The sequence below is a fragment of the Suillus fuscotomentosus genome, assembly GCF_016647785.1.
Source record: "Suillus fuscotomentosus strain FC203 chromosome Unknown F5891scaffold_14, whole genome shotgun sequence".
Classification (NCBI taxonomy): domain Eukaryota; kingdom Fungi; phylum Basidiomycota; class Agaricomycetes; order Boletales; family Suillaceae; genus Suillus; species Suillus fuscotomentosus.
The window spans coordinates 446708-472665 of NW_024539526.1; the positions used below are offsets into that span (position 1 = coordinate 446708).

The 25958-nt window shown below is 48.6% G+C and overlaps 7 protein-coding genes across 7 annotated transcripts; 3 read left to right on the forward strand and 4 right to left on the reverse strand.

Moving 5' to 3' along the window:
* Positions 1 to 8775: 8775 nt before the first annotated feature.
* Positions 8776 to 10304, reverse strand: F5891DRAFT_978157 (uncharacterized protein; the record flags this gene model as incomplete). Its single annotated transcript, XM_041376761.1, has 8 exons — positions 8776 to 8869; positions 8921 to 9009; positions 9132 to 9326; positions 9377 to 9521; positions 9567 to 9760; positions 9817 to 9928; positions 9988 to 10122; positions 10177 to 10304. The coding sequence occupies 8 exons, from the start codon at positions 10302 to 10304 to the stop codon at positions 8776 to 8778; spliced, it is 1092 nt and encodes a 363-aa protein (XP_041228696.1).
* A 373-nt stretch (positions 10305 to 10677) lies between these two features.
* F5891DRAFT_1213247 (uncharacterized protein) lies at positions 10678 to 11907 on the reverse strand (the record flags this gene model as incomplete). The annotated part of the gene is made up of 2 exons (XM_041369245.1): positions 10678 to 11283; positions 11338 to 11907. Coding segments are annotated over 2 exons (1176 nt in total), but the record flags the coding sequence as incomplete, so codon positions are not given.
* Positions 11908 to 12364: 457 nt separating this feature from the next.
* Positions 12365 to 12818, forward strand: F5891DRAFT_1185756 (uncharacterized protein; the record flags this gene model as incomplete). The annotated part of the gene is made up of 3 exons (XM_041366591.1): positions 12365 to 12439; positions 12488 to 12559; positions 12606 to 12818. The coding sequence occupies 3 exons, from the start codon at positions 12365 to 12367 to the stop codon at positions 12816 to 12818; spliced, it is 360 nt and encodes a 119-aa protein (XP_041228698.1).
* Positions 12819 to 13074: 256 nt separating this feature from the next.
* Positions 13075 to 14218, reverse strand: F5891DRAFT_1185757 (uncharacterized protein; the record flags this gene model as incomplete). Its single annotated transcript, XM_041366592.1, has 5 exons — positions 13075 to 13125; positions 13185 to 13343; positions 13400 to 13620; positions 13647 to 13996; positions 14058 to 14218. The coding sequence occupies 5 exons, from the start codon at positions 14216 to 14218 to the stop codon at positions 13075 to 13077; spliced, it is 942 nt and encodes a 313-aa protein (XP_041228699.1).
* Positions 14219 to 14672: 454 nt separating this feature from the next.
* F5891DRAFT_1185758 (uncharacterized protein) lies at positions 14673 to 15356 on the reverse strand (the record flags this gene model as incomplete). Its single annotated transcript, XM_041366593.1, has 3 exons — positions 14673 to 14870; positions 14927 to 15019; positions 15075 to 15356. 3 exons carry the CDS (start codon positions 15354 to 15356, stop codon positions 14673 to 14675), a joined length of 573 nt encoding a protein of 190 aa, XP_041228700.1.
* A 584-nt stretch (positions 15357 to 15940) lies between these two features.
* On the forward strand, positions 15941 to 16678 carry F5891DRAFT_947961 (uncharacterized protein; the record flags this gene model as incomplete). The annotated part of the gene is made up of 1 exon (XM_041374776.1): positions 15941 to 16678. A coding segment is annotated over one exon (738 nt), but the record flags the coding sequence as incomplete, so codon positions are not given.
* A 317-nt stretch (positions 16679 to 16995) lies between these two features.
* Positions 16996 to 17287, forward strand: F5891DRAFT_1213249 (uncharacterized protein; the record flags this gene model as incomplete). Its single annotated transcript, XM_041369246.1, has 2 exons — positions 16996 to 17077; positions 17127 to 17287. Coding segments are annotated over 2 exons (243 nt in total), but the record flags the coding sequence as incomplete, so codon positions are not given.
* Positions 17288 to 25958: the final 8671 nt, after the last annotated feature.

Consider the following 25958-nt stretch of genomic DNA (forward strand, 5'->3'; position numbering starts at 1 on the left):
GGCAGATGGTGTTACACTCGTAAACAAGTCGACATCGAATATTGGTTGCTACCTCTAATATTCTCGTCGTCACATTTTCTCCTTACTCATCTTTATTTTCCTTCTATCCAGTTCCATAGTTTTCTATACCCTACAGTACTTAAACTCGCGTAGAACTACTGTTAGGGTAGTTGATCCTTTCCCCGAAGCAACAAGCTTAGTTCTAACAGTTCTCTCTGCTGGACTCTAAGTTGCTTTATAAGTCAACTTCTCGTGTGAACGTCTTTCTAGACATCACATATTTTGAACTTCGAATACTAAGCCCCCTTCCCCTTCCGCCCAACTACGGTCGCTGCACAGAGGACTGATCACCCTCCAACGCTCCGACTCTTCTATTCCTCGCTAACACCTTCAAGATATCTCAGAAAAACTTCGAACTCGAGTTAAAAATGTCTGCAAGCGCACCAGACAACTTATCCCCTCTGACCTCGCTTCCAACGAGTGAAGAGAGTGTGGATGCCGGCGCTCTCGAACTGGGTGTCGAGAGCGCCTGGAACCTGGACGACGTATCTGTCTCCGGGTTAGAGAGGAGTGACAGCGTTCGCGCTGAGCCTCCCTCCGGCGAACCAACAAGTCAGACTGGGCCTGACCTTGCTGGCGCTGTCATTGATGGCAGGACACCTAGTGTCCCCACTGCCCTAAGTACCCCGTTATTGGATAACGGCGGGAACGAACTAAAAGACTCACCAGAAGATGGTGATGGACTAGGCTCAGTCGCGATGAGCATCAGCCCGCCCTTGGCTCAACACAGTGAGCAGGAGCGCAGGTACCCTCAGATAGGACTACTAGATAGCCTTAGGTACCAGTACAGACGTCACGACGAGCTAGATAGTGACAGATTGAATGAAATGCCCTCGTGGGCTGATCTCCCCATCAATGATGATCTTGGAGATGTTCCTGACCTCAAGAACAACTGGCAGGACAAGACCATAGGGACAGACACACCAAGCCCGCGCATCCCTGCTCAACTAAAAGGAAAATCAGCCGTAAGGCCCTCCACGTTATACGACAACGAGGGAGGACCGACTGATGACCTAGATGAGATAGACGCTCTCAAAGAGCATATCCGTGACCTCGAAAGGCTCGTGTGCCTAAGTCAGTTACGTGAAAACAAAGCTAATCAGAAAGTAAAAGAGGCTCACCGCGCCCCAAAAGTCAGTATCCAGGGTGAAGACGATTCCCAAAAGGCAACCGAGGCCAAGTCAGCCCCAAAGACCGTCAAAATCAAGAGTGAGCAGACCAACAACCTCCGCTACCAACGCGCGTCGTCGCTTTTACCTACTGAAAGCTCCGTCAAACGAGCTATGACCGGGGCGTCCAAACAAGGTCATGATCCTGGTGACCCCGAGCCTCCTTCATCGGACGACGACGGCGAACGATCGTCGACTGAGAGTGACCTTGATCAGCCATCTAAGACAGCGTCAACGAAGAAAAGGCATACCTTGAAAGAGGACTCATCCGATAACGAGTTTGGGGCAGACTTCCTGGCCCAAGAGCCGGAATCGGACCATGAGAGCGATTCGCCTGATACTAAGCAATTTAAACGCGTAGCACGACGGAAGTATCGGTCAAAACTTACCTTGCTCAAGTACCAGCAAGGATTCATTAAAAACGAACCCCCGTTCACCTATAATGGGGAAGCTAACATCATAACGTTCAAGAAGTGGGTCAGAGAAACCAGAGACTGGAAAAAGCGTGCCAGACTTACTACAGGTCAAACCCTCAATCTCCTTGGGAAGTACCTGGGAGGACAAGCATACCGTTTCTATGAGCGCGACGTTCTGGACCTCGAAAAGAAATACTCACTGACCGAATTCTTCGAAGAATTATTTGACTACGTATTTCCGTCTGACTTCAGGATGCAACAACGTCAGAGATTTTTCGAATGTAAGCAGGACGTTAAGCATACCGTGAAGGACTATCTTAGACGACTCCGAGACCTCGCGGACACTGCTGGTGACATTCGCGAGCGTGACATCGTACTCCAATTCTGGGTACATTGTAAGCCATATCTCAGAGCAGCCTTGGTAGACAAGGGATATGAACCTAATTCGATAGACCTTGAAACACTGGAGGAGAGAGCGATACGGACGGAACGAGCCTTCCTGGCCAACTCGCACGATCCTAACGCTCTTCTGGCCCTGAACCCAACAGCAGTAGCTAGCATTGTCAGTTGGAACCAACGGACTGATAACCACGACCGGCGTGAGCACAAACGTCCTAACCGACATGACAGAACCCACTCACTCTCAGCCAATGCTGTCCAGGCCGCTGGTGATAGGCCACCCAGGAGTAAGAACGAGCACCCAAGAGGTCAAAGGCCTAGGGATAACCGTAGTCAGCCAAAAAAGAGCTCAGATGCTATTAAACGCTTACGTGACAATGATCAGTGCTTTGAGTGCGAGCAGAAGGGCCACCTTGCTAAGGATTGCCCAAAGAGACACAAGCTTCCATATAGGCTGGGACCCAGAACAACAAGCCTGCGAGCCAACGCTGTTGGAATCTCTGATGCCGATATCAGAGCCGTTGCGATAGAGGAGGGCGTGGCCCAAGGCCTATATGGTATGGCCGTTGGCGTAGGAGAAGACTTTGGTCCTACCGGTGCTGAACGCCTCGCCGTAATCGCAAATGTGCTAGCTACACTAAGGTCAGCCGTGCCCCTACCAACCGACGAACTCCATGACGCGATCTATGACGCCTATGGAAAAGACCGGTTCAGTCTATCCATTCATGGTGGTGTGGACACCTACCTCCTCAGCGACAAACACAACTACGATGATTACATTGTCTACTATGATCAGTTGCGCGATCCCTCCTTTGATATAGTAGCATGGTTAGTTAGTCTGAAGATTCACAATTACTCCGACTTAATACGCACCAAGTCCAGCTTTCAGCCAACCTGGGGAGGTACCGCTAGTGGAACACCCCAGCACGGATATGAAACGGACGAACCTCCGGGGCTTATAAGTTGTGAATCCTCTGACGAAGAGTATGACAGACTCACTAGTCCCGAAGAGGAGATCGAGGATATCACATCCGAGAATCCCTGTGACACCACGGATAAGCTATTCTGCGGTGGTACATCAACGAACCTACCTGATATCAGATCCCTACAACGGCAATCCGCAAGGCCGAAAGGTTCTTCTAGGATATTGCCGAGAGCGCTCGTGGTGATGGTCCAGATCGAGGGTCGTCCATGCAGGGCACTGCTGGACTCCGGATCACTAACGGACTTCGTGTCAAGTACGTTAGTAGACCAACTAAAACTGAAATATGACTTACTGGAGAAGCCCATACCCCTTCAGTTGGCTGTGTCCGGCTCTCGAAGTGTAGTCAAAGCTAACACTACAGTGAACCTCATATACCAAGACATCTCTGGACCCCGCACCTTTGATATTGCCAATCTTGAGGCATATGACGTTATCCTAGGGATGCCCTTCCTGTTCCAGCATCAAGTACTGCTGGGATTCAACCTGCCGGAAATCAAGATAAGGAGTTTAGACCCCTTACCTATCCGCGGTGCACAGACACAAGTCCTCGAACTCAAAGGTTCCAGCCCAGATATGGACCTAATTGAATCGTACCGTAAGGAGCTCTTTGAGTACGCGAAGGACATTTGTAAGGACGCTATCGACACACCTTTGCCTCCCCTGCGTGCAATCAACCATGTCATCCCGCTGATTCACGATGACCAGGTGTACGCTTGGCGACAGTCCAGATGCCCTGAGGCCCTGCGTCCAATATGGAGGGCGAAGCGAGATGACTATGTACGAACGGGCAGGTGGGAGTTCTTCAGTGGGACGAACGCTGTCCCCATGATCATGATGAAAAAGACCACGAAAGACGGGTCTTTGAAGCTGCGCACTGTCCTAGACACGCGTCAGCGAAACAAGAATACTCGGAAGCTAGCGTCCCCGTTACCCGATATTGACACTATCCTTCGCAACGTGTCGTTGCACCCCTATCGCTCACTACTGGATGGCAAAGATGCCTATGAACAAATTAGGATTGTCCCAGAAGACGTACCTAAGAGTCTCTTCGCCACTCCTGACGGCACCATGATCAGCCACGTTATGCAGATTGGAGACTGCAACGCTGGAGCCACGTACCAGTCTCTTATGAACCATATTTTTGGCGCCTATATTGGTGCCTTCATGGACGTCTACCTCGACGATATAGTGATATACTCCGATAGCCCTGAGGAACACGTCAAGCACGTTAAGATTGTCATTAATACGTTGAGAGAGAATAACTTTTACCTGGGGGAACACAAGCTCCAGTTCTTCAAAGACGAGCTGCACATACTAGGGCACGTTATCGACGACGCGGGCATCCGACTCGACCCGCACAAAGTAGACAAGGTCGTCAACTGGAAGACACCTACATCCAAAGAACTCCTGATGCAGTTCATTGGCTCGGTAGGGTACCTGGCGTCAGGATGTGCTGGAGTGCGTGTTGACATGCAACATCTCTCCAAGGTAGCCGCCCAAACGACGCGATGGATGTGGACACCGACTGACCAACGAGCCTTTGACCTAGTCAAGGCATGCGTTGAAACCCATCGTAACGTTAGCAGAAAGGCGATAGACCTACCTTCAGCCATAAACGGATCGCAACCAGTCAACCTCACCACAGATGCGTCTCTGACGGGAGCCAGTGGTGTGATATCCCAAGGCCCGGACAGGCGGTCCGCCGCTGTTATAGCCTTCTGGTCAGGTAAATTCAATTCTGCGCAGCAGAATTACCCTGTGCACGAGCAAGAATTGTTAGCCATAGTCGAATCACTTAAACGGTTCCGGCACCTTCTGATTGGGTTCCGGTTTCGCATTTACACAGATCACAAGGGTCTGGAGTGGATATCCACCCAGACCAAGCTATCGCCTAGACAAGCTCGCTGGTTAGAGGCGCTCAGCGAATTCGACTTTGAGATTATATACGTACCTGGCGCAGACAATGAGCTGGCGGACGCACTGTCGCGTATCTACAGCAATGAACCTAAGGGTACAGTAAGGTCAGCCAGCGAATACGTAAGTGTTGAGGAAGAAGACATACCTCGAGGCCTGTTACTTAATTTTGTGACTGCACCCGTCTACACTGGATCCCCATTGTTCCTCGGCACGACCGAAGCGCAACATTCAGCTCGTATCGCGACCCAGAGAGTGATAGGTGGTACGGAATCCCCCACCAACAGGAACCACCGGTCACGACCTGCAAACCGGAACGGACCAGAGTCAGTGCCACCCGCGACAAAGAGGGGAGTGAAGGACTCACCAGCGTACCCGTACGCATATTACCCCCCTGGCAGCTCCGCCTCTGCTCAGCCGGGCACTGAACCTCTGGAAGGCGAAAGCCCTACGAACCAAGAAGCCCCACTGAACGGAACACGTCCTGCGGCGGACACAGCAACTGGAGGTGGACCAGCGAAACTGCCACAACGACGAGTGATACTGAAACTGGGTAAACCCCCAGCATCACTGGAGGGCGGGTCAGTACACACTAGTACAGAACAAAGACACTTACCTGCAACACACCCCAAGCATCTTAGCGAATCGCACAATGAGAAGGACGCACCAGTAGGAACAAACAAGGACCTACAGAGTAACGTGACCAGTGATCACATAAGCGTCCCGGTACCAAACAATGACGTCATAGAGCAAGACCTGGGCCAGAACCGCATGGAATCAAGTGACGTCACCCATGACGCAAGTGCGGAAACTCCCGGCTGTGTGAACAGCGCCGACATCAATGTACAATCAGACTCCGTCTCAAACCTACTAGAGTCGCCACCAATCCTCACCGAAACGATAACGTTAGGTGATCCATCCACTGATGTACATGCCAGTATAGTAAACCGGTACTCTGAAGACCAGTTCTTTGAGAAAATCCTAAGTAACCCTGGAGCATATAAGAACTTTGAAGTGAGTAATGGGCGCATATTCCTTAAGGACTCAGAAAAGCGGATCCTATGCATCCCAGACATCTCCATTGGCGCCAGACGCATAAGAGAACTTGTGATATCCCACGCCCACTCCATACTTGCACACCTAGGGCCATCCAAAACCCTTTCGTACCTCAGAGAAAACGTCTGGTGGAAGTCTATTGCCACGGACGTCCAGTCTTACTGCAACTCGTGCTCCACCTGCCAAGTCTCAAAGCCGTCGAACCACCAACCGTACGGACTACTGGAAACACTCGACGTCCCAACTCGTCCATGGGAAACGATAGGCATTGACTTTGTAGGTCCACTCCCTGAATCCAAGACGCTAAGTGGCGTCTTTGACATGATTCTAGTAGCCATCGACCACCTAACCTCAATGGTCCACCTCGCCCCTACGAAACAAACGTACCGAGCGAAAGATATCGCGGAGGTCATGTTCCACTCAGTATACAAATTACATGGAATGCCTACTAACATTGTTAGTGACCACAACACCCTGTTCACCAGCACCTTTTGGCAGAGGCTCCACCAACTCACTGGTGTAGAGCTTCGCATGTCTTCTTCATTCCACCCTCAGTCTGATGGTGCTACCGAGCGTGCTAACCGTACGATGACTCAGATGTTACGGACCCTGGTGTCTCCTCACCAGCGGGACTGGGCTATCAAGCTACCCGCCGTTGAATTCGCCATGAACTTGGCCTGCTCTAGCTCGACCGGGTACCCCCCATTCTTACTGAACTACGGCATGCTACCACCTCCTCTCATTTGGAATACCAAGACCGAGTACCCCGGTGTCCGCGTGTTCCTGCAAAGAATGAAAGACGCCGTCATGAACGCTCACGACGCTATAATAGCCGCCCGCGTCAAAAGTACTGCCAACGCTAACTCGAAACGGAGAGAGAGCCCCTTCGTCGAAGGAGATTTAGTCTACCTCTCCACTGAAAACTTATCCCTGCCCAAAGGTCGCGCTCGAAAGCTCTCGCCCAAGTACATTGGTCCTTTTCGAATCGCCTGAGACTATAAGAATAACACTTTCTTATTAGATCTCCCAAGCGAACTAAAACAACGTGGCATCCACCCTGCATTCCACGCTCATCTACTGCGCCTCCATGTCCCGAACGACGACCGAAGGTTTCCGGGTCGGCAGCTTCAACAGATTTCGGATATTGGTACCCCCGAGGAATGGTCAGTCTCCCGCATCTCTGATCATCATGGTGCGGGTACTGATGCCATATTCAAGGTCGTTTATACGACCGGTGACCACGTCTAGCTACCTTACCACGTTGTTTCACGACTCGAGGCCCTCGTTCAGTACTTAGAGGCTCTGGGAGTTCCAGGTATCAAGCACCTTACTAAGAAATTGCATCCCGATCAAAGCAATATACAGCTCGCAACCGTTGGTACATTCGCCGAAGCGAAAAACTTAGTATATGGTGTATCTGATCTACCACTCAACGACTTAGCCGAGGCCAGCCGAACGTCCGACCCGCAGAGTATAAAACCTCGTGCCGGGTCACCCAGTACCGCTACACTCACCACCAATACCTCTCCCATCTCTCTGCTTTCGATGCCCCTAATCGGTCGCGGACCCCATTCCAACGACATGGTCGTTGATGACCCGGTACCCCTTCGCACCTCCGAGCAGACCTCTGGTCCTCGTCGAGAAAGATCTTCCCACCGTGGACGAGGTTATCGTCACCGTGGCGGGCGTCGAGGGCATGACCTTCCGCCCCGGGCTCGTGAGTCCAACTCCGATGCCATGAGCGCGTTCACTCGATTCTTTCGAGCTGAAGCTCAAGCCAGCAAGTACCCCAGCGGATATCGTCTCCCTGCCGGTACTTACTTTACCCGTCGCACCCCATTAGAGGAGTTCACCACTTAAACATAAATTTTACGACCAACTCTTATACTCACCTTACAAAATGTCTAACACCTACAATTAGTAAAATCACGGCACGTCAATCTGTAAACTCATAAATAGTATTATACATTTAAGTCCCGTGGCCAATGACTAGGGTGATGAGGATGATTTAGCTTCCCTTTCATTCATATTGAAACTAGCGACTTACTTCTGTGCAATATCATTTTGGCTACAGATCCGTAAAGCCACAACTTGGCCACGGGCGTCTTCGATATGACACAATTATGGTATAACGTCCAAAAGTTATGACTCACCAGTAAGTGGCATCCTGCTGCGAATCGGTACTTTTGACTTCGTATGTCATTTGTTGGAGCAGTGGATATCATATGGCGGCAGTTAGATATACCTGGTCTATTCATTTGATAATAGATACTACATTATAATCCTAAATGTGATGGCCCGTTTGTTGCAATCTGTCACATGAGTCAAGCTGTAGTAACCATAGATCAGTAGTCAAACTTATGCCCTCTCGATATATGTTTCAAACTATTTTTACTGTGGAGCATCTCTTGCACTTACTTTGTTCTGATGCATGATTTCAATCTCAGGCAGTAATCGCATATATTTCATAAACAGTGACGAAAAGTAAAGGTTTCCCAGACACCTCTAGCGTATATGTATTGGCTGTCATTCAATGTCTCAATTGTGTAGCCTCGCCATGTTACACAATTAGGTCTACATGGGGGATACGCGATGCTGTGGCAGCAATGTGCTGTGTGTGACAATTCCAGCTTCGTTTGTCACTCTAGATCCATGCCATTCATTTGCGTTTCTGTTCAATTTTGAATAGCTGCGTATCCATTATATTGATCCCACAATGTACATTATTGTGTACATAGATAATACAAATAGGTAGTACATGCATTAGTAAAACGTATCACTGGCAGCGTCTGGCAGAAGTGTTAGCAACAGAGTATTGCACTACATTCTGAGGCAAGTAAGTAGACACATTGCGAGCCCCAAATACCTTTCTACAAAGTGTAAGTAATGTACGAACAACAGAAAGCTTACAACACACTCACCTGTTCCACCAAACAAGAAGAGTGTCGATGGAGGCTTTGGCGGCAGATGTAGGTGGATGCTCGAAGTAGTCGATGATGTAGATGTAAAACTGACGATGATCAAACTCATCATCAACGATACGCCAGGCACCACAGCTTGATAAGGCAAATCGTAACTGGGATTCCAGGTCCCTTCAGTTATCGTCGTGTCTAAGAAAATTATTAAACATACTTGGACTGCTGAATAGGCGATAGCTCGCGGTTGAACTGAGCGCATTCCTAATATTGTCGCAATGTTGGACCGGGTGCGCCGTTCACCTGAGGTCCTAGACCGCTTGTGCGATGATTCCTGGTAGCCCAGGGGTTCTTCTTCGTCAGGTCGTATCTCCCCAGCAGAGCTGGGGGATGTAAAAATATGTTTGAAAGTCTGTGCCAATAGGTGAGTACAATCCCTTGAAAGGAGATACTAATACCCACCCTGACGAGCCAAGCACTTTTGAACAGCCCTTTCGTCGGGTCGTCAGGGTCGTATTTGCCGTTACTATACAAGAATGCTGGCCATGAATGGGCAGTGACTTGGAAGTCAGGTTCGTAGTTTCGGATCCCTTCCTTCGTTCTATGGCTATAATCAGTATGAGGTGTAGTAAGCCGGTTAGTGAGGTCATACCTTGGATTGGCCCAATGGAAATCCACAGGACATAGAAGTTCCCCGGTCGCATCATGATAAAATCCACGTCCGGACTTGTCGACTGAGGAGATTGGTGGGTTGGGGGTAGGACGGCTCTCATTGAGCCACGAAGCCACTGTTTTCTTCAAAGAACTAGCATCATCGCCCCGTGCTGAATCGGCACCTTTATTGAGCTGAATTCAATTGGGTTTAAACATTGATGTGACTACTTGCATGACGGACAACTTACTTTTTGATAAGCAACGTTGAGCTGATATCCGTCACTTTGAGAGTTGATAAGGCTGCGGACACATGGAACCCAGCGAAGTAGCTGTTGAAATGACTGATAGGTTCGTTCCTCCCTAGAATATTGAAAACAGGATCAAATCAACCGACTGAAGTACTCGAGCATAATACTCACTCTTCCGTGTGTTGGTCATCTTCATCACATAGAGCGCTCCTTCGATCGTGCTCTCCGATAAGGTCCTCAACCCTGTCAGTTAAGCTCATGAGGCGCCGGATGGCTCGGCCAGCAGGGACATATATATCACCATGGCTATTGGACATCAGCTGCGTCAGATACATATAGAAATCCATGTTAGTACAATACCTTTTGTTGCGATGGCTTTCTCCCTGCAGCTCAGCATTTTGCTCTTCTAGAGCAGCAATGCGCCGTTTGAGAGCGTTATGGGTCGCATTAGGTGAATTGTTGTCAGAAGGACTCGGAGACTGCGACATGGGTAATAGGAACTTGAAGGAAAAAATGAGGGTGATTGACGTACCCAAGATGATAAGCTTTTCAAGCACCGATATTTGAAATTGACGTGGAGCAAGATTTACGGATGTATAACAAGATTTATGCTTGTCAGAGCCGTTGTAACGGGAAGGACTGCAATGGAACCATGGCCAGATTACGATGCGCGGGGACTAAAGTCGAATAATTAATAAAATGCTCCACTCTGTTTGAATGGAGCAGACCATGATGTCGTTATACGGACCCTTGTGGTGTTTCCGAAAAGAACGGAAATGTGGTGTCAGAGCAAAGGGGTATTGAGCGCAAGCGAAACTCTGAGTCGGATCTCATTGCGGAACTTGTAGCGTCATTGTAATGTCATGGTGGGTCCATGCAAAGGCTCATCACTGGCATCAAAGGTGGTCGTGGGGGCGCTGTGACAGCAGTGTGATGTGTCTGTTTTGCTGAGAGCATCGCTGCAAAGAGGGATCTTTGACAATTGTGGGCTATCAGTGATCTGTTGTAGCCCCGTAGGAGGTATTCTGTATCCTGGACTTGAGTTACCCGTGCTGCTGCTGCGACTGGAAGTGGGCCTCTGGAAGACCTGTCCGCCAAATGAAACGATAAGAATCTTCGTCTCATCTGGATTGTGTAGATGTTCAGGGACACCAAGCGACGAAAGAAATCGGGATCGACCAATAGGCGAGTAAACTGTGTCTGGTCTTTTGCTAATACCACGAACGAGAAGAGGAGCTTGGATGATGCTGCGTGCAAGCGGTTTCTTAGGGTGCGAGTCGGTGAAAGGTATCGAAGGATGGAGTAGGTGTGTGTCGGGTTTCTTCCTGCGGGTTTGTTCATGATGATGCTGTCGACGCTGAGTACCGATACAGCGGCTTCTGTTGCGAGCTTGATGGCCCACTGTTTTGCGGCTAGTGGGTCGAGAATCTTGAAGTCGGTAGCTAGCAAAGTGCCATCTCGTTCGGCCTAGCATATGATCAATCAATCAAAGGATGATGAACCAGAACTAGTGAACTTCACCTCTATATCGACACCCCAGACTTCGCCGCCCTCCTGCTCGTGCTTGGCCCACAACCGACTGAGAACCCCCACCCCCAAAACAGTTGGAGAGGGATAAGCATTCCAACCTGGGACACCTTCAATTACGGGTGGGGGGTGAAAAGACGGTAAGTTGGTGCTCTGATCGCATTGCGCGGAATTGAGTTCGTTGGAGTGGAGGACTGTGATGGGAGGAGAAATATCTTTGCCATGAACGCGCATGCCTGTGGAAGGGATATGATCTCGTGATGGTAGGGATGAGGCAGAGGTGTCTGGTGTTATAGTAGATGAGAAAGCACCGGATCGCGAACTTAGCGAGTCGATTACGGTGGCGGCCGAATCGCATCGCGAGACATGTCCAAAGGTAGAACGGAACTGAGCAGGTCTAGGAGGGGTATAAGAAGCCACCAAATCAGGGTTGGCATAGGGATGTACGAAGTCCTCGTGAGACAGGCGACATTGGGAAGTATGAAACGACGAGACAGTATCACTACGTTCATGACCTCGTGTAACCTCCGAAACTGGAGAGTATGGTGCGGGTGTATCTTGTGTGAAGGACGACGGCCGAGAAATGTGTCCCTTACTAACTGGAGGAAGACGAACCCCGAGTTATGGCAAACCGTACTATGACCTCGACTAGGCTCTTCGAGTGTGCAAAAGAACGGGGCGCATTCAAATCATGCGTTCACATTTATTCGCAAATGGGTCTTTGAGAAAATAGCGTGAACCTGGCATTGGAGAAGGGTGACTTGGAGCTCGCAAAGGAACATGCCAACAAACCGGAGGACGACGCACCGTTGCAGAAGAAGCTTTGGCTCAAGATTGCGCGATACGTGGTGCAGGATAAACAGGACAGTTGTGCCAGCCGTCCCGGGCCGCGTGAACCATTCCGGCAAATGCCGGAGATGTCATAAACAGCCAAAACGGGACATGTACGAATCTAAGTTACGATACGAACGACATTAACTCTGCATTAACTCACTCTAAACATCTACCGCTCCAGTAAAACATGAACAACAACGCTGATGCCAATGGAGGCGGAGGAGTCGGAAATCAGAACGCAGAGGGAAATCAGGAGCATCAGGTACGTCAAGAATTTTTTAATAAATCAGTACTCACCGGTATCCTACAGATCCCTCAACATCTTCTTCAACTCATACCGAGGCCTCGCAACGTGATGTTCACGATGACCGAAAGGCAGATAGTAAGTAACGAATCATCCAGGGGTTACAGTCTTTAACATTTCAAAGCAATTCATGTACGTTACATGGGCCGGCGCACGAGTCCGCGTGCGTCAGGAACTCTACCAACCTGAGTTACCGGTTCAACCCTACCCTCAGCCCCCGGTCTGGACAGAAGAAACGCGTGCGATGATAGTGCTTTGGATCGCGAGGGAGCGCCGAATTTTCCAGATGGAGGTGGAGGAGATGGAGCGTCTCCTGGGACTTCGGGGTGCGCATTAGTGCTTCTAGGTAAGCTGCTTTTAAAATTCTGAAATTTTGAACGGACTTACGGATATTAGACCATACACAAGTTCTAAGAGGCTGGAGGGAGGTTTAGCGACTGCACACATTGGACACTTGCGCGATATACGTACCATGTAACACCACCATACAATGTAACACCACCATACAAATCCTACAAAGTCGATCCAACCTGTATATGTTTTTGCCGTTAGTATTGTCCACTTTCCCGCACAGAGAACCGAACGTATTCGATTCAGACGCTAGGACCAAACGCTTCGCCAGCACCGTCCGCCAACTGACATATCTACCAGGAGCATCGAGTGCCAGATACGCAATGTGCTTTAGCGATAAAAAAAAGTGTACCAGACCCGACGAACGAACCTCCAGGTCACCGGTCCACACATCAAGAGCTTCACCAGGATCAACGTGCCCTACTTTGACAACCATCGAAGAGTCAGCTCCAGGTGAAGACTCCCCCGCAACGAAGTGAATCAGAGTTGTCTCTGGCCAAGCCTTGTCTCCCTGGTTTAACATCCGTCAGGACTTAATGAACTCAGCACCAGGTAGAAAAATCTGACCGCTAGGAACTGTCGTGTCGGACACAAAAGCACCCTCGATAGTGTCATGACCGTGCAATTATGTCCCGGTCGCATGGAGTCTTGGTCACGCCGGACATCGTAGGTAGTGTAGTTGACTTGAAAACGACGTGGTTGCTGGACTCGAGACAGGTTATTGATGAAACGCAGCTCATTCCTCTCGGAATCAGAAAACAGATGCTCATCGCCATCATATTCGAGACCTGATCAATCGTCTGGACCAAGTTACTATAAGGTGAGATCGATTGTTCGCGATAAACCAACTTGATAGCATTCGAAGTTGGTTGCGGATGGATGGATAGAGCAGCAGGTGCCGATTCTGGCGTCTTCCTATCTTTGTTAGCAGTTGGTGGGACAAAGTTGTCGGGTTTCGTAGGTGGGGACATCATTGATTGAGGTGGCGGAGGAGGCATTCCATATTGCGATTGCATTTGTTGGGGGGCACTGCCTTGACCATGCTGACCCTGCGACTGTTGTAATAATGCGAGGATATTTGGAGGTAAACTAGGAATTCCAGTGTGCACCTGCCCTGGCTGAGGAGTGGGTGTCTGAGAAGGCATCTGAGCATATGGGTTAGCACTGGGGCCAGGCGGAGGAGTGAAAATAAATGGCAAGCGCCAGAGTTAGGATCCGAACTGACATATTTTGATAGATTCCCAAAAAAGAGATATATCGGCCATGCGGTAGACTAGGAATTCCAGTGTGCACCTGCCCTGGCTGAGGAGTGGGTGTCTGAGAAGGCATCTGAGCATATGGGTTAGCACTGGGGCCAGGCGGAGGAGTGGAAATAAAATGAGGCATGAGGAGATCGTGAGGACCGTGAGTCGTGTGTTGAAGATAACAGCCGGAGGTAAAAAGCAGAGCACGAACTAAATCAAAGAGCAGGTATAACTGTAGTGTCAGTACTGTAGCACAACAGATACTCGGAGAAAGTCCGCTCACTGCAAATCATAAGATAGATGCCGTCAAGGCTATCACTTTGCCCCAAGGGCATGCTTCAAAAGCTCCCGTGACAACTGTTATCACACTGAGTACATTCCATTTCAAGAATGAGCAGGCTTACCTTGATGAAGATTCTGAACGGTCTGTCTCAAAAAATGCGCACTGACTTGAAACGCGGCAGTTATGAAGAGTTGAAATCAGGGAATTGAACCAAGAAAGGCTAAATCTGTTAGTCATGACTCAACACTTGAGCTTACTAAGCCCAACTTGTCTCAAGATGTAGGTGCACGAATGATATCAAGGGTTAATTGGATCACTGGGACACTGCTTCAAATACACGTGCTAGGAGAGCAGTTTGCTCTTGGAGTATCATAACGATTTCTTTTCCTAACCCAGTGAGTCTCTCTTTGTCCCCGTTATCGGTGGTACGCCGCTTCTTTGCAGGTGGAAGTTCTACTTGTGAGTTTGTGATATCGCGAGCAAAGTCCCGGCGACTCTGAGCCTTTTCATGCTGAGGTTGATTAGTACTATGTGATAATTTGAGACAAGACCTCAGATGAGACTCACTTGCAGCCTGTTAGATTTGCAGCCGAAGCTCGAGTCACTTGACAAGGCACGTTTCAAAATTGTCTGTGGAATATTGACAGGAAAATTTTCATGCTAGTAACAAGAACGCTCATGAGCTATTTCGTCACATGGTATTAGGAAATATTACCTCCTGCTCAGCATCTTCTCTCGTGTTGTGTGTTGGTGATTGTGACCTTTGGGAATCCAATGTCTCCTGAGCATCGAGACCTGGTTTCGCTCTTGATTGAGAGCAGGCTTGACTGTATATGTAGTTCCCTTGCGAATCAGCTGATGCTCCTTGACCATTTGCGGGGAAATGCCATCTTTCAGAATCTGGTGAGTCTCTGACTCCGAGGATTTGTGAAGCACCGTCATTGCGACTAGAGCCTCGAGAGCTATGTTCAGAGCTTTTATCAGGATCATAAGGCATTGTGAAAGATATCTGACAATTGAACGCTACCTCGTCCTCCAAGTCAGGCTAGTAGTACCTCTTACCACCCTAATGATATCATTCGTGGAGCATCAATTACATTTCCAAGCACATGATTCACGGCGACCTGACTAGCGTAAGTTTTGCATATGCTGTATGGGGAAGAGACGAACAGGTGGTACTCAGGTGGAGCGCGAACGCGAGGTGGACGCGAATCGGTTCCGCGTGATCAGATGTTCTGTCCTTACATGTTAGATTTTCCGAACGTGGTAAGCTGTATGTCAACCGTACTCGGATTCGATGAAGTGACACCAAGGCCAACGGGCCCCAGATTGGCCTGAGGATCGTGTCAGACAGCGGCACCTTTCTAACTTGAAATTCCAAACCTGTAACTCGGTCTTGAACACTGCACTGATAATATGCTCCGTTTGCCACACGAGATCGAAAGGACAGTCTTTCAACTTGCAGCAGGCGTCCATCCTGCAAATGATGTGCACTCGTATTTATTGGTCGCCCCCAGAGTTCATGACTGGTAGGCAAAAGTCCTGAGATATGCTGGATTCAGTTGTGACTTACAAGATGGTAATAGGATTGAAGGATTGATGTATCGAACCGTTGTCCTTGCCAGTGAGGCACGAGCATGCCTCTTTGTTGATTCACTTCGTTCTCGACCAGTGTTTGCTTCTGTGAATGTCAAATCTCTCTGTATTCGCGGTATGGTGCAACTCGCCACAGCGGTAGAGGTCATACAACTGTGCAGTGGTATTGTCGACCTCGCCCTCTGGATTCTGCCAGAGGGGGATCATGACATGCTGGATCACCTATTGGATGCATTAAACAAGCTACCTTTATCACGGCTGTCTATCCACTTATCGACCGTCTTCCGTAGAACTGACATGCCATTCCTACCATCCATCTCTCTATTCAGCAAAGTCACCCACCTTGACTTGTTGGAAGGTTGGGTGCTTTGGGGCTCCCCAATCGGCATACATTGCCTAACGCAACTTACACATATTTCCCTTCGACTGTTCACTGATCGGACAGCACCAGCCTTGCTGCAAATGATCCTTGCAGATTGCATTCACCTGAAGGTATTGGTTTTGCGTGTAACAGAGGAAGTTGGCAGGGTAGAAAAATGGTTGCAGGAGCACGACGGTCTCGATGATCATCGTATTGTTGTGACGGCCAAGAGCTCTCGTGATACCTGGAATTGCAAAACAAGTGATGGTATGAGTCTGTGGCAGTATGGAGATTATATTGCAAAGTGTCGAGACGCGATACATGAATGTACATACAATTTAGGCCGAGAATATCTGCAATGATGGTATATGATCATATGGCATCATATGGTTGTCGTTGCACGTTTGTATTTGTTTGTCTGCAAGTTTATGGGTAACGATGCACCAAGTCCTGACTCCATTTCCGCCAAATCTAATATTGACACTACTTCAATCATTTGCCGCGTCACCCATGTTATATTACATCGCTCGCTTACCAGTATACCATACTTTCTCCAATAAGATATGGTAAGCATCAGTCCTCCACAGTCTGCGTTCAGTCTTGATCTGTGGTGCAGATCTATCGCCACCATGAAGTTGAACCTCACCACCATAACCATGACATGGAGCACAAGAAAGCAGGATCTCTCCTCGGGCGTGTTCACTGCACCATTATGGCCCTCGGCCTATGGGACTCGGGTCGCGCTGTCGCGTTCGTTCTTGGTGAGTACTTGTATTGTATCGCTAAATTATCTCTGATGTGCTTGGAAAGGTTGCGGAATCGGTGTTTTGCTTCGCATGTTCTGGGTAATGTCTGTCCTCGTGTATCGCACTGTCAGAGGTGAGCGATCGGAGAAGATCAGCCACGGGTACATCATGTTCGAACATGATGCAGAGACCCACTTCGTGCCTCCTCCTGAATACACTGACGAGAATCCATTCCTTCCCCTTAAGCACTTCATCTACAAACTTCCTGTTCATTCGCTAAACAAGCTCGAGTCCCTTGCTCTGGTGTCCCATGACCTTACAATTTCGCCTGCTGTTGGCATTAGTGGCTGGGGCACATCATTTACCGCAGTCGCTCCCTTCATACGCCCAACCAATTTCTTGTTCCTCTTCGAATCTGGAAGCACCTCTCTCACACTCCAGTTCAGTACGCGCTTCAGCGAAGCGTGAGAAAGCGCAGGTGCGCGCAAGGTACGAAGGCGCGGGAACGCGCGCGGTATAGCGCGAAGCGCGGAAGCGCGCGCATGTAAGCGGAAAATAAGAGAGACTAAACTTATGTGAAGATATAGCAAGATAAGGATGTGAGATGTGTTGTGCTAATGAATAGCTTTCTACTGTGACTTTCTAAGTAGTAGTACTAGGTAAGTTGGGTGAAAGTAAGGTAACTAATAGTATGTACTGCTGGCGCTTATATAGCGCGCCTAATGCGCGCTCATGCGGAGCCGAAGCGCTACCGAGTAGGTATGTAAAAAATATATATGAGTGAGAAACTATGATAAAATAAAGGTGGAACTATGCTAATAAAGGAAATGGAAATATCGCACTAGGGAGCTTGGTGGACAGTGGATGGATGCATCTGGATGGTGGCGCTATAGGGCGCGCAAGCGCGGGATGGTGCCGCATGGCGCGCGTGCGGCGGGAAAGCTGCCGTCTTCCTTAGCTTTTGCGGGCGATCGTCCAGCCATCCTGGATCTGTGCTTGAAGATATGTTTCTGGACCAGATGCTCTCGCGCATCTTAGATCTCTGATTCCAACTCGCAACACTACTGCAATTGATCACCACGAACGTGCCATACCATAATTTCATACATTTCATTTGGGAATGCACTAATCTACCCATTCTGTACTAGTATCCGCCGCCTGCAGCACTGTCAGTTTAATATACAGTGTCTTATGCTCTGATCTGTGTGATCGTGGAGTGGTTAGTGTTTGTCGAAGTTCCTGCATGAACTTTTTTTACCTTCTGAGTCTTTCTATGTGGGCTCTGGCTGCAGCGCATTTATTGTGTCGATGACATGAACATAGAAATTCATGATCATCAGAGGGCACAGGTTGTAAAATATATGAAGGCTTTCTGGAGAGACGATGCACATATCATCTAGAGTCTTCACTCCCATCAGTTTCAAAGGGGTGAGGAATAACTCTGGCCATTGCCGCGCCGGCTCATCATTACTGAGCTGCTCCATAAAGGCTTCCAAAGTGGGATATGGAATTGATGGGTCGGTTTCAATCTCCACATCGATGAGTATGCTTGAAGTGATAGTAGTTACTGACATGGGGTCGTGATAATAGAGGAACAATGACTTGGACTCAGACTTTAATGCGCGGCTGTACTCACTATGGCATCTTTATAACAGAGCTTAGGGTACTACAAGCTCCAAGGATGCTACAAGCTCCGATCCTAGGGCGCAACATGATGCGACTTGGCAGTGACTCGGACTCAATGCGGCGACTCAGTGAACTCCGATCAACTTACGCATGGTTCACGCTAAGCTTAATGTAAACTAAGAAGCCGCAATATATGGTCATGTATTAGCCTCACCAGTTTGATCTGAGTCATCACTAGGTTCTGGGGTATTCAAGTGATCCAAACTCCACGGGTCTTATTGGCACTGCGTTCGTTGTGTCATGATTGGAGTCAAAGTTTTTGTTTGTTGACTAATGGAGATCAATTAGATAATCGCACGCACCTTTACCTGCCAGCAATTGAACAGGCCTTCAGCCCAATCGCAATCGTCATGTCCACGACCAGCACAATCACTATCAGGAGTCATTCCTCACAATCCCATAGCCCTAAAAACAACAGCCAGGGCAGGCCTACTTGCAAAGTGAAAGTTATCGAACGATACAAGCAGCCTCCAACCAGGTTAGCAACGAGCCGGGGGAGAAAGCCGGCGACCAAGGACACTTCTACATCTCAAGCCACCCTCCGTGAAGTCAATCCAAATTTGACCAAGGCTCCCGTTACTGCACGACACAAGGTGCTTAAATTTGTCTCACAATCGAATGGTGAGGCAGATTGCGAGGTATGTCTGTGCGCTTCAACATTCATTTACTTAATCATTACGTTGCCAGGTATTTCAAAATATCACTCAAGCGGACTACAATTATATATCTTGCAAAATCGAAGACTACCCTGCAAGACCAAGGTAAACATATTCCAATAATTTCTTTCGAGTTATAACATACAATTCTTCTAGGTTGGAATACAACTGCAATACCCATACCCTTGTCGTTGAAATGCCATCCCCCGTACACGAGGCTATAATCAAGGTTATCGGCAAAGGATTGGAACGTCTAGACGATTATTTGCAGGATCTCATGGTCGAGAATTTACTGTCCTCAGACACCCATACTAACTTGACCATTGACGGGAACTCGGTGAAATGTGTCCCTGATGTTCTCCACATGGTTACTGCCCTCACCGACCCCCCCATCCTAAGCACTCCTGTCATGGGCGAGGTGGCTGTATCGCAGTCCAGAGCTGATCTACTGCAGAGGCTCAGGGACAGGGTCGAGGCATTCCCAGATATCATCCTGCTCTTCATGGCCGAGATCAATGAACGCATCACCTACAGCCAACCCAAGCATATGAGCAATGCATGGCGAAAGCTACAAAAGGATGAGAATGCTCGCTCCCGCACCACCTTCCTTTCCAACCGCACTGGATCAAGATCACTCGATGTACCCGCTGAAATTGAAGTTGAAGGGCACGTCTGGCATGCGATGTCAAGCGTGCATTTCCAGGTCTGGGTGCAAGACGTCAACGGGCGAATTGACATAGACACGCAGAACCCAAATCTCACAGCACGTGGCGTAAGTCCCACCGGCACTAAGCGATTTGTGACTGACCATACTTACAACAGGAATTATTTCCGAACAAATCAATGGACAATGTCACACTGATGATGGAGAGGGGACTGTCCCGGATGAGGGAACAGTATGCACAGCTGTCCCAACAGGTCAGCCCAAATGTTGACGTTTCGGCCTTGCTGGCCGCGCCTGTCACTCTCCCCTTCGGATGGGATGGGATGCTTTCTAAGCTTGCCCTCGCAAGTCTGACAATGGCTCATGATCGTTATAAGAATTGCCATAATGCGATGGCACGCAGTAGGACAGCCAAGCGCACGGCAGAGGAAGCGTTTGATGCAGGGCCAGCCAACAACACACGTTCACGCACGCGTGCTCGCACTGCTGCACTTGTCCGGGGCCAGAGCTTACCATAATATAGTACCCACAGGTAGATGCCTGCTGCTAAACCCACCTTGATACTCATTGTCACTCAGTCCTACCATTAGCGTTCATCATCATCTTGTACTCTAGCACACCATTTTCAGATACCCGATGTACCATCACATTGCACTCGTGTATGATGCTTTCTTGAATTGATACAATAGTTGTATTAGCCCTTTTGCCTTTGGCATCGACATGAGACACAACTCTGAGTTCATTCTTTGCGAGTTTTACATGACGTACGTAGATATATAGTATTTGAGGTCGATATCACGTTGCAGTGACGCGCTACGGAAGTGGAGCTATTACATAGAGTGGCAGTGCTGCTAGTACTACACCTACAGTTCTTCCACTTCACTGCTGACCTGACGGTCAACTGCTGGGAAATGATCGACCTGAAATGAACATTACTAGATCTACCCTCTGCATACTTCTGTGTCTGACTTTGTGTCTTCTGACGATGGACCATCACCGCTGGGAATGTGGGCCGCCCTGTCCAGGCAAGTTCTCTGACTACACGGGGCTTGGTCGACATCGTAGGACTTGCAACCATTACAAGCACCGCGTGGATCTACAAGCCCAGAATTTCAAACGTCGAGCTCGTGAAGACCCCCGGCACGTTAAGGTGTTTAAGAAAATGAAACCCTCCATAGCGGATGAAGACCAGGTACGTGATACTTATTTTATCGTCCATGGGTGACAGGCTAATTAGTATCCAAGACCTTAGTGGCTTCATCCTCAGGCATCGATTTAGAGCAGTCAACAATCAACCATACTCCCCAGATACTGGATCAATCCAACAGCATCGCTCCCTCCCCATCCACCAACAATTCAATTGGCCACAATCCAACTAGTTCTCCTCCCCCAGACCCTTCCACCACTCTGGACTGTGATCATAATTCACGCCCAAGGCGCATGCAGAGACTCCCACTGCGATATAGGGATGAACTTCCAGAAGCACCACTACCTTTCGCTCAGGATCAGCCAACCTCGCGTCCTACCCGCGTAATTCTCCACGTTTTCGACTCTATCTGCACATTATTCAATAAGTTTGGCATTGCCCGCCAATATCGTCATCGCCCTTCATATGATCCAGATGCATTTGTATCGGCAGATGAACTCTCCAACATACGTCCTACTGAATCCCATACTAGTGACCACAGCATACAGGATGGTGAGGTGCCCTCAGGTGATCCTTCACGTCCAACGGCACCACCTTGGCCTTGGAAAAACATGTCAGTCTGGAGGCTGATGTCGTGGCTGGTGACAGGAAGCGATCGGAAGTCGATGACAGAGGCCAAACGTCTGGTCGATGACGTGATAAAAGCGGAGGATTTCAATGTCAATGATTTCGAGCACTTCGACCCCAACACTCAGATGAAGAATTTTGATACATCTATAGATCACGCCGACACCTTGGACATTCTACAATGAGATGGTTGGAAGCAGACAGACGTGGAGATTATGGTGCCGTCAAAGGAGAAAAATCCTAGAGGGAATGGGCGTGTATTCTCAGTTTCTGGGCTCTTCTACCGGCCACTCACTGCAGTTATACAAGCTGCATTCTCGGAGCAGTCTTCGAAATGGTTCCATCTGACGCCTTTCAGGCGTATTTGGAAATCACCAGTCACAGGGCAAGAGCAACGACTTTACGATGAGCTTTACACCTCGGACGCATGGCTTCAGGCTCACGACGAGTTACAGAAACAAAGAAGGGATGATGGTTGCAAACTGGAGAGAGTTATTGCGGGCCTTATGTTCTGGTCCGATGCCACCCACCTAACTCAGTTTGGGCGTGCATCAGCATGGCCGATATATCTCTTTTTTGGGAATCTATCAAAATATGCTCGTTCGGATCCTAACTCTGGCGCTTGCCACCCAATAGCTTTTATTCCCACTGTAAGCTTTCTAGATGTCTGTCTACCAGTGACGTGTTATTGATTTGTATCTCATGTAGCTACCAGAGTCAATTACAAGCTTCATATCCACCTTTTCGCTGAGGAAGAACTACGACGATATACTTACACATTGCAAGCGGGAGCTGTTCCATGCAGTGTGGCGTATCCTCCTGGATGATGAGTTTGTCCATGCTTATGAGAACGGCATCGTGGTTAAGTGCTATGATGGGGTGTATCGGCGTGTTTTCCCTAGGATATTCACGTATTCAGCGGACTATCCAGAGAAGTACACTACTCTCATCCTCGTCTCTTTTTCAACACTGACTGGGTGTTGATACTTGTAGAGTCCTTATAGCAACCATACGTGATAAAGGGAATCGGCCATGCCCTCGTTGTCTGACTCCAAAGTCAATGTTCAACTGTGTTGGATTTTTGCGTGACGTCTCACAAAGAATGAACCAGCTACGCACATATGTTACCAATAAAGTGGCCAAAGCCCGTGATGCGATATATATGCGTGGTGCTCCCATCAAGGGAGCCTTAGTTGAGAGTATTCTGAAAGATCTTTCATTGGTGCCTACTGTTGTAAGTTTGATGCTTGCTCTCGCAATGTGGAACTGACATTTCTCTAGAATAGCTTTGTAGATCGCCTCTCACCATTTGGTTTCAATCTTTTTCCCACCCTTGTGGTTGATTTGCTGCATGAATTTGAACTCGGAATATTGAAAGCGGTAATGACACATTTGATGCGGCTACTCTTTGCAGTTGACCCGCGGAAGATTGTCATCCTCAATGAAAGGTACGGTGTTCTTTTGGTTCTGATCGATTCTCATCTTTGATGCCTTCGCACACCAGGTTTCGGTTGATACCTTCCTTCAGGGAAAGGTTCCATTCGACGGTTCCCCAAGAATGTTTCATCAATGAAACAGCGAGCAGCTCGACATTTTGAAGATATGCTGCAGGTAAGTCTCTATCATCTCACGCACAACTCAGATGTATTCTGACCGATTTATTCATTCCAGTGTGCAATACCAGCTTTTGAGGGGCTTTTTCCCGAAGAGCACGACAACGTCATCAGGGTTCTCCTGTTTCGCATGGCAGAATGGCATGCCCTTGCGAAGATGCGCCTTCATTCTGACGACACCCTGAAATTGCTTGGCCAGTCCCTTCGACGACTGGGAACTCAGCTTCGAAGGTTCAGCAAATTTACTTGCTCAGCCTTTCGCACTATGGAACTTCCGAGTGAGGTGTCTGCACGTCACAGGAGACAACATGATGGGTTTGAATCTCAGTCCAGACCAAACGCAGCTGACCGAACAGGACCTCGACCGAAGTCATTCAACCTATTTACGTATAAGTTACATGCTCTCAGGTGACTATGTGCAATCGATACGAGCGTTTGGCACCACCGATTCATACAGTACCCAACTGGTCAGCACATTTTTCAACTGTGTATATCCGTGAATTATAGCTCATTTTGGACGCAGGGAGAAGTCGCACATCGCCTTATCAAGAAGTTTTACCGAATGACCAACAAACAGGATGTTCCGAAGCAACTGGCAAAACATGAAAGGCGGCACACACATATCAGGCGGCAGCGGCAGGACCTCGAAATGGACTCGGAGGAACCTGTCGAGACATTTCCAGAACTTCATCATCACCTATCGGATTCATGCGTCAACGTCATCAACCTTGCAACATTCCTTCGTGACCATTCATCTGATCCGGCAGTCAAAGTCAGAGTTTGTCCCTTGCGCACCTCATTTGACAGATACTGATACAGATATATACTAGGACTTCGTTCTCAAACTCAAAAACCATATTCTATCTCGCTTGCTGGGTCTCGAATATGATGGCGATGAGCATCTGTTTTCTGATTCCGAGAGGAATGAGCTGCGTTTCATCAATAACCTGTCTCGAGTCCAGCAACCACGTCGTTTTCAAGTCAACTACACTACCTACGATGTCCGGCGTGACCAAGACTCCATGCGACCGGGACATAATTGCACGGTCATGACACTATCGAGGGAAGAGGGCGAGAATGCACACCCTTTCTGGTACGCGCAGGTATTACGTGCCTTTCGCATACAGGTGTTGCATACTGGATCGCAAGCTCGAAATCGTTCGTCTCAAAGTGTAGAAGTTCTTTGGGTTCGATGGCTCGGGGTGGATCCTACTTATCGCTGGGGCCTTAAAGAAGCTCGCCTACCTAAAGTCGGATTTGTTCCTGAGACTGATGACAATGCTTTTGGCTTCCTCGACCCGTCACTCGTTATCCGTGGTTGCCATCTCATTCCAGCGTTTTCAGAGGGGCGTTCAAATACTCTCCTCAGACACGGTCCTTCTCTCGCAAGGCTTCAGCATGAAACTGACGACTGGGAGTTCTTTTATGTAAATATGTAAGGAGAAATGGTCCTCATCATGCTACAGCCTACACTCACCTTGCTTTGTAGTTTTGCAGATCGAGATATGTTTGCGCGATTTGCTGGGATTGGTGTTGGACACGAGGTCCAGTACACCTCCTCAGCAATCAAGCAACATTCCAAGAAATATTGGGATGACGCTTTCAGTTGCGGAGACGAATCATCCGACGAGGAAGACACCATCGAGGATGGAGATGCCGAGGGAGATGTCATTGAGGAAAATAACATGGAGGAAGGCAATGTTGAGGAAGGCAATGTTGAGGAAGATGATGTTGAAGAAGATGACGACGAAAGTGATGTCAGCGAGGATAGTAACAGTAGTACCGAGGATGTTGATGAGCCTGAAGAGTCAGACTCGGACGGGGAGGATGACAGCGATGACGACGACAACCTATACTATAGATTTTAATGCATGGGGAACGTTACATCACACAGGCCATTTGCAAATAGCTGTAAGTTGAAGGTACTAGCGGGCACCGGGAATGAACATACTTAATTTGGACTTTGTGTTACAACTTACAATGGTATTTCTTAGAATATAATACTTCGACGAGAAGGGTAGCTTTTCTCATTGGTGGAATTAGCGATCCACCCTTGTCAGACTATCCAATACTATCTCAACAGCAAGAACAATGATTCACGTTTGTAGTTTGAGTTTACTTGCAGATAGACTTTGTAGCGCTTGATAATAATAACAAAATTTGGAGCCTGTGTTACAAGGGTATTTCTGAGAGTATAATACTTCACCGAGAAGGAGAGATTTTCTCGTTAGTGTAATTAATGATCCACCCTTGTCAGACTATCCAATAAAATCTCAACAGCAGGCATGATGATTCAGCTTTGTAGCTTAAGTAAGGCCATATCACGATATGAGGTTTTCAGTGGTGTTAGCGATCAGGAAGGAGGCTCATGCCTTTGATCAGTTGCTTAGGGCCGAGCGATCTGCTCGGCCCCGTGAGTACTCTCCCTACCGTCCTGGAGGGCGCAACATCAAGCTGGACAATCGTCCCCCGCTCCGTGATCTCCCATCCGAGAACGGACAGT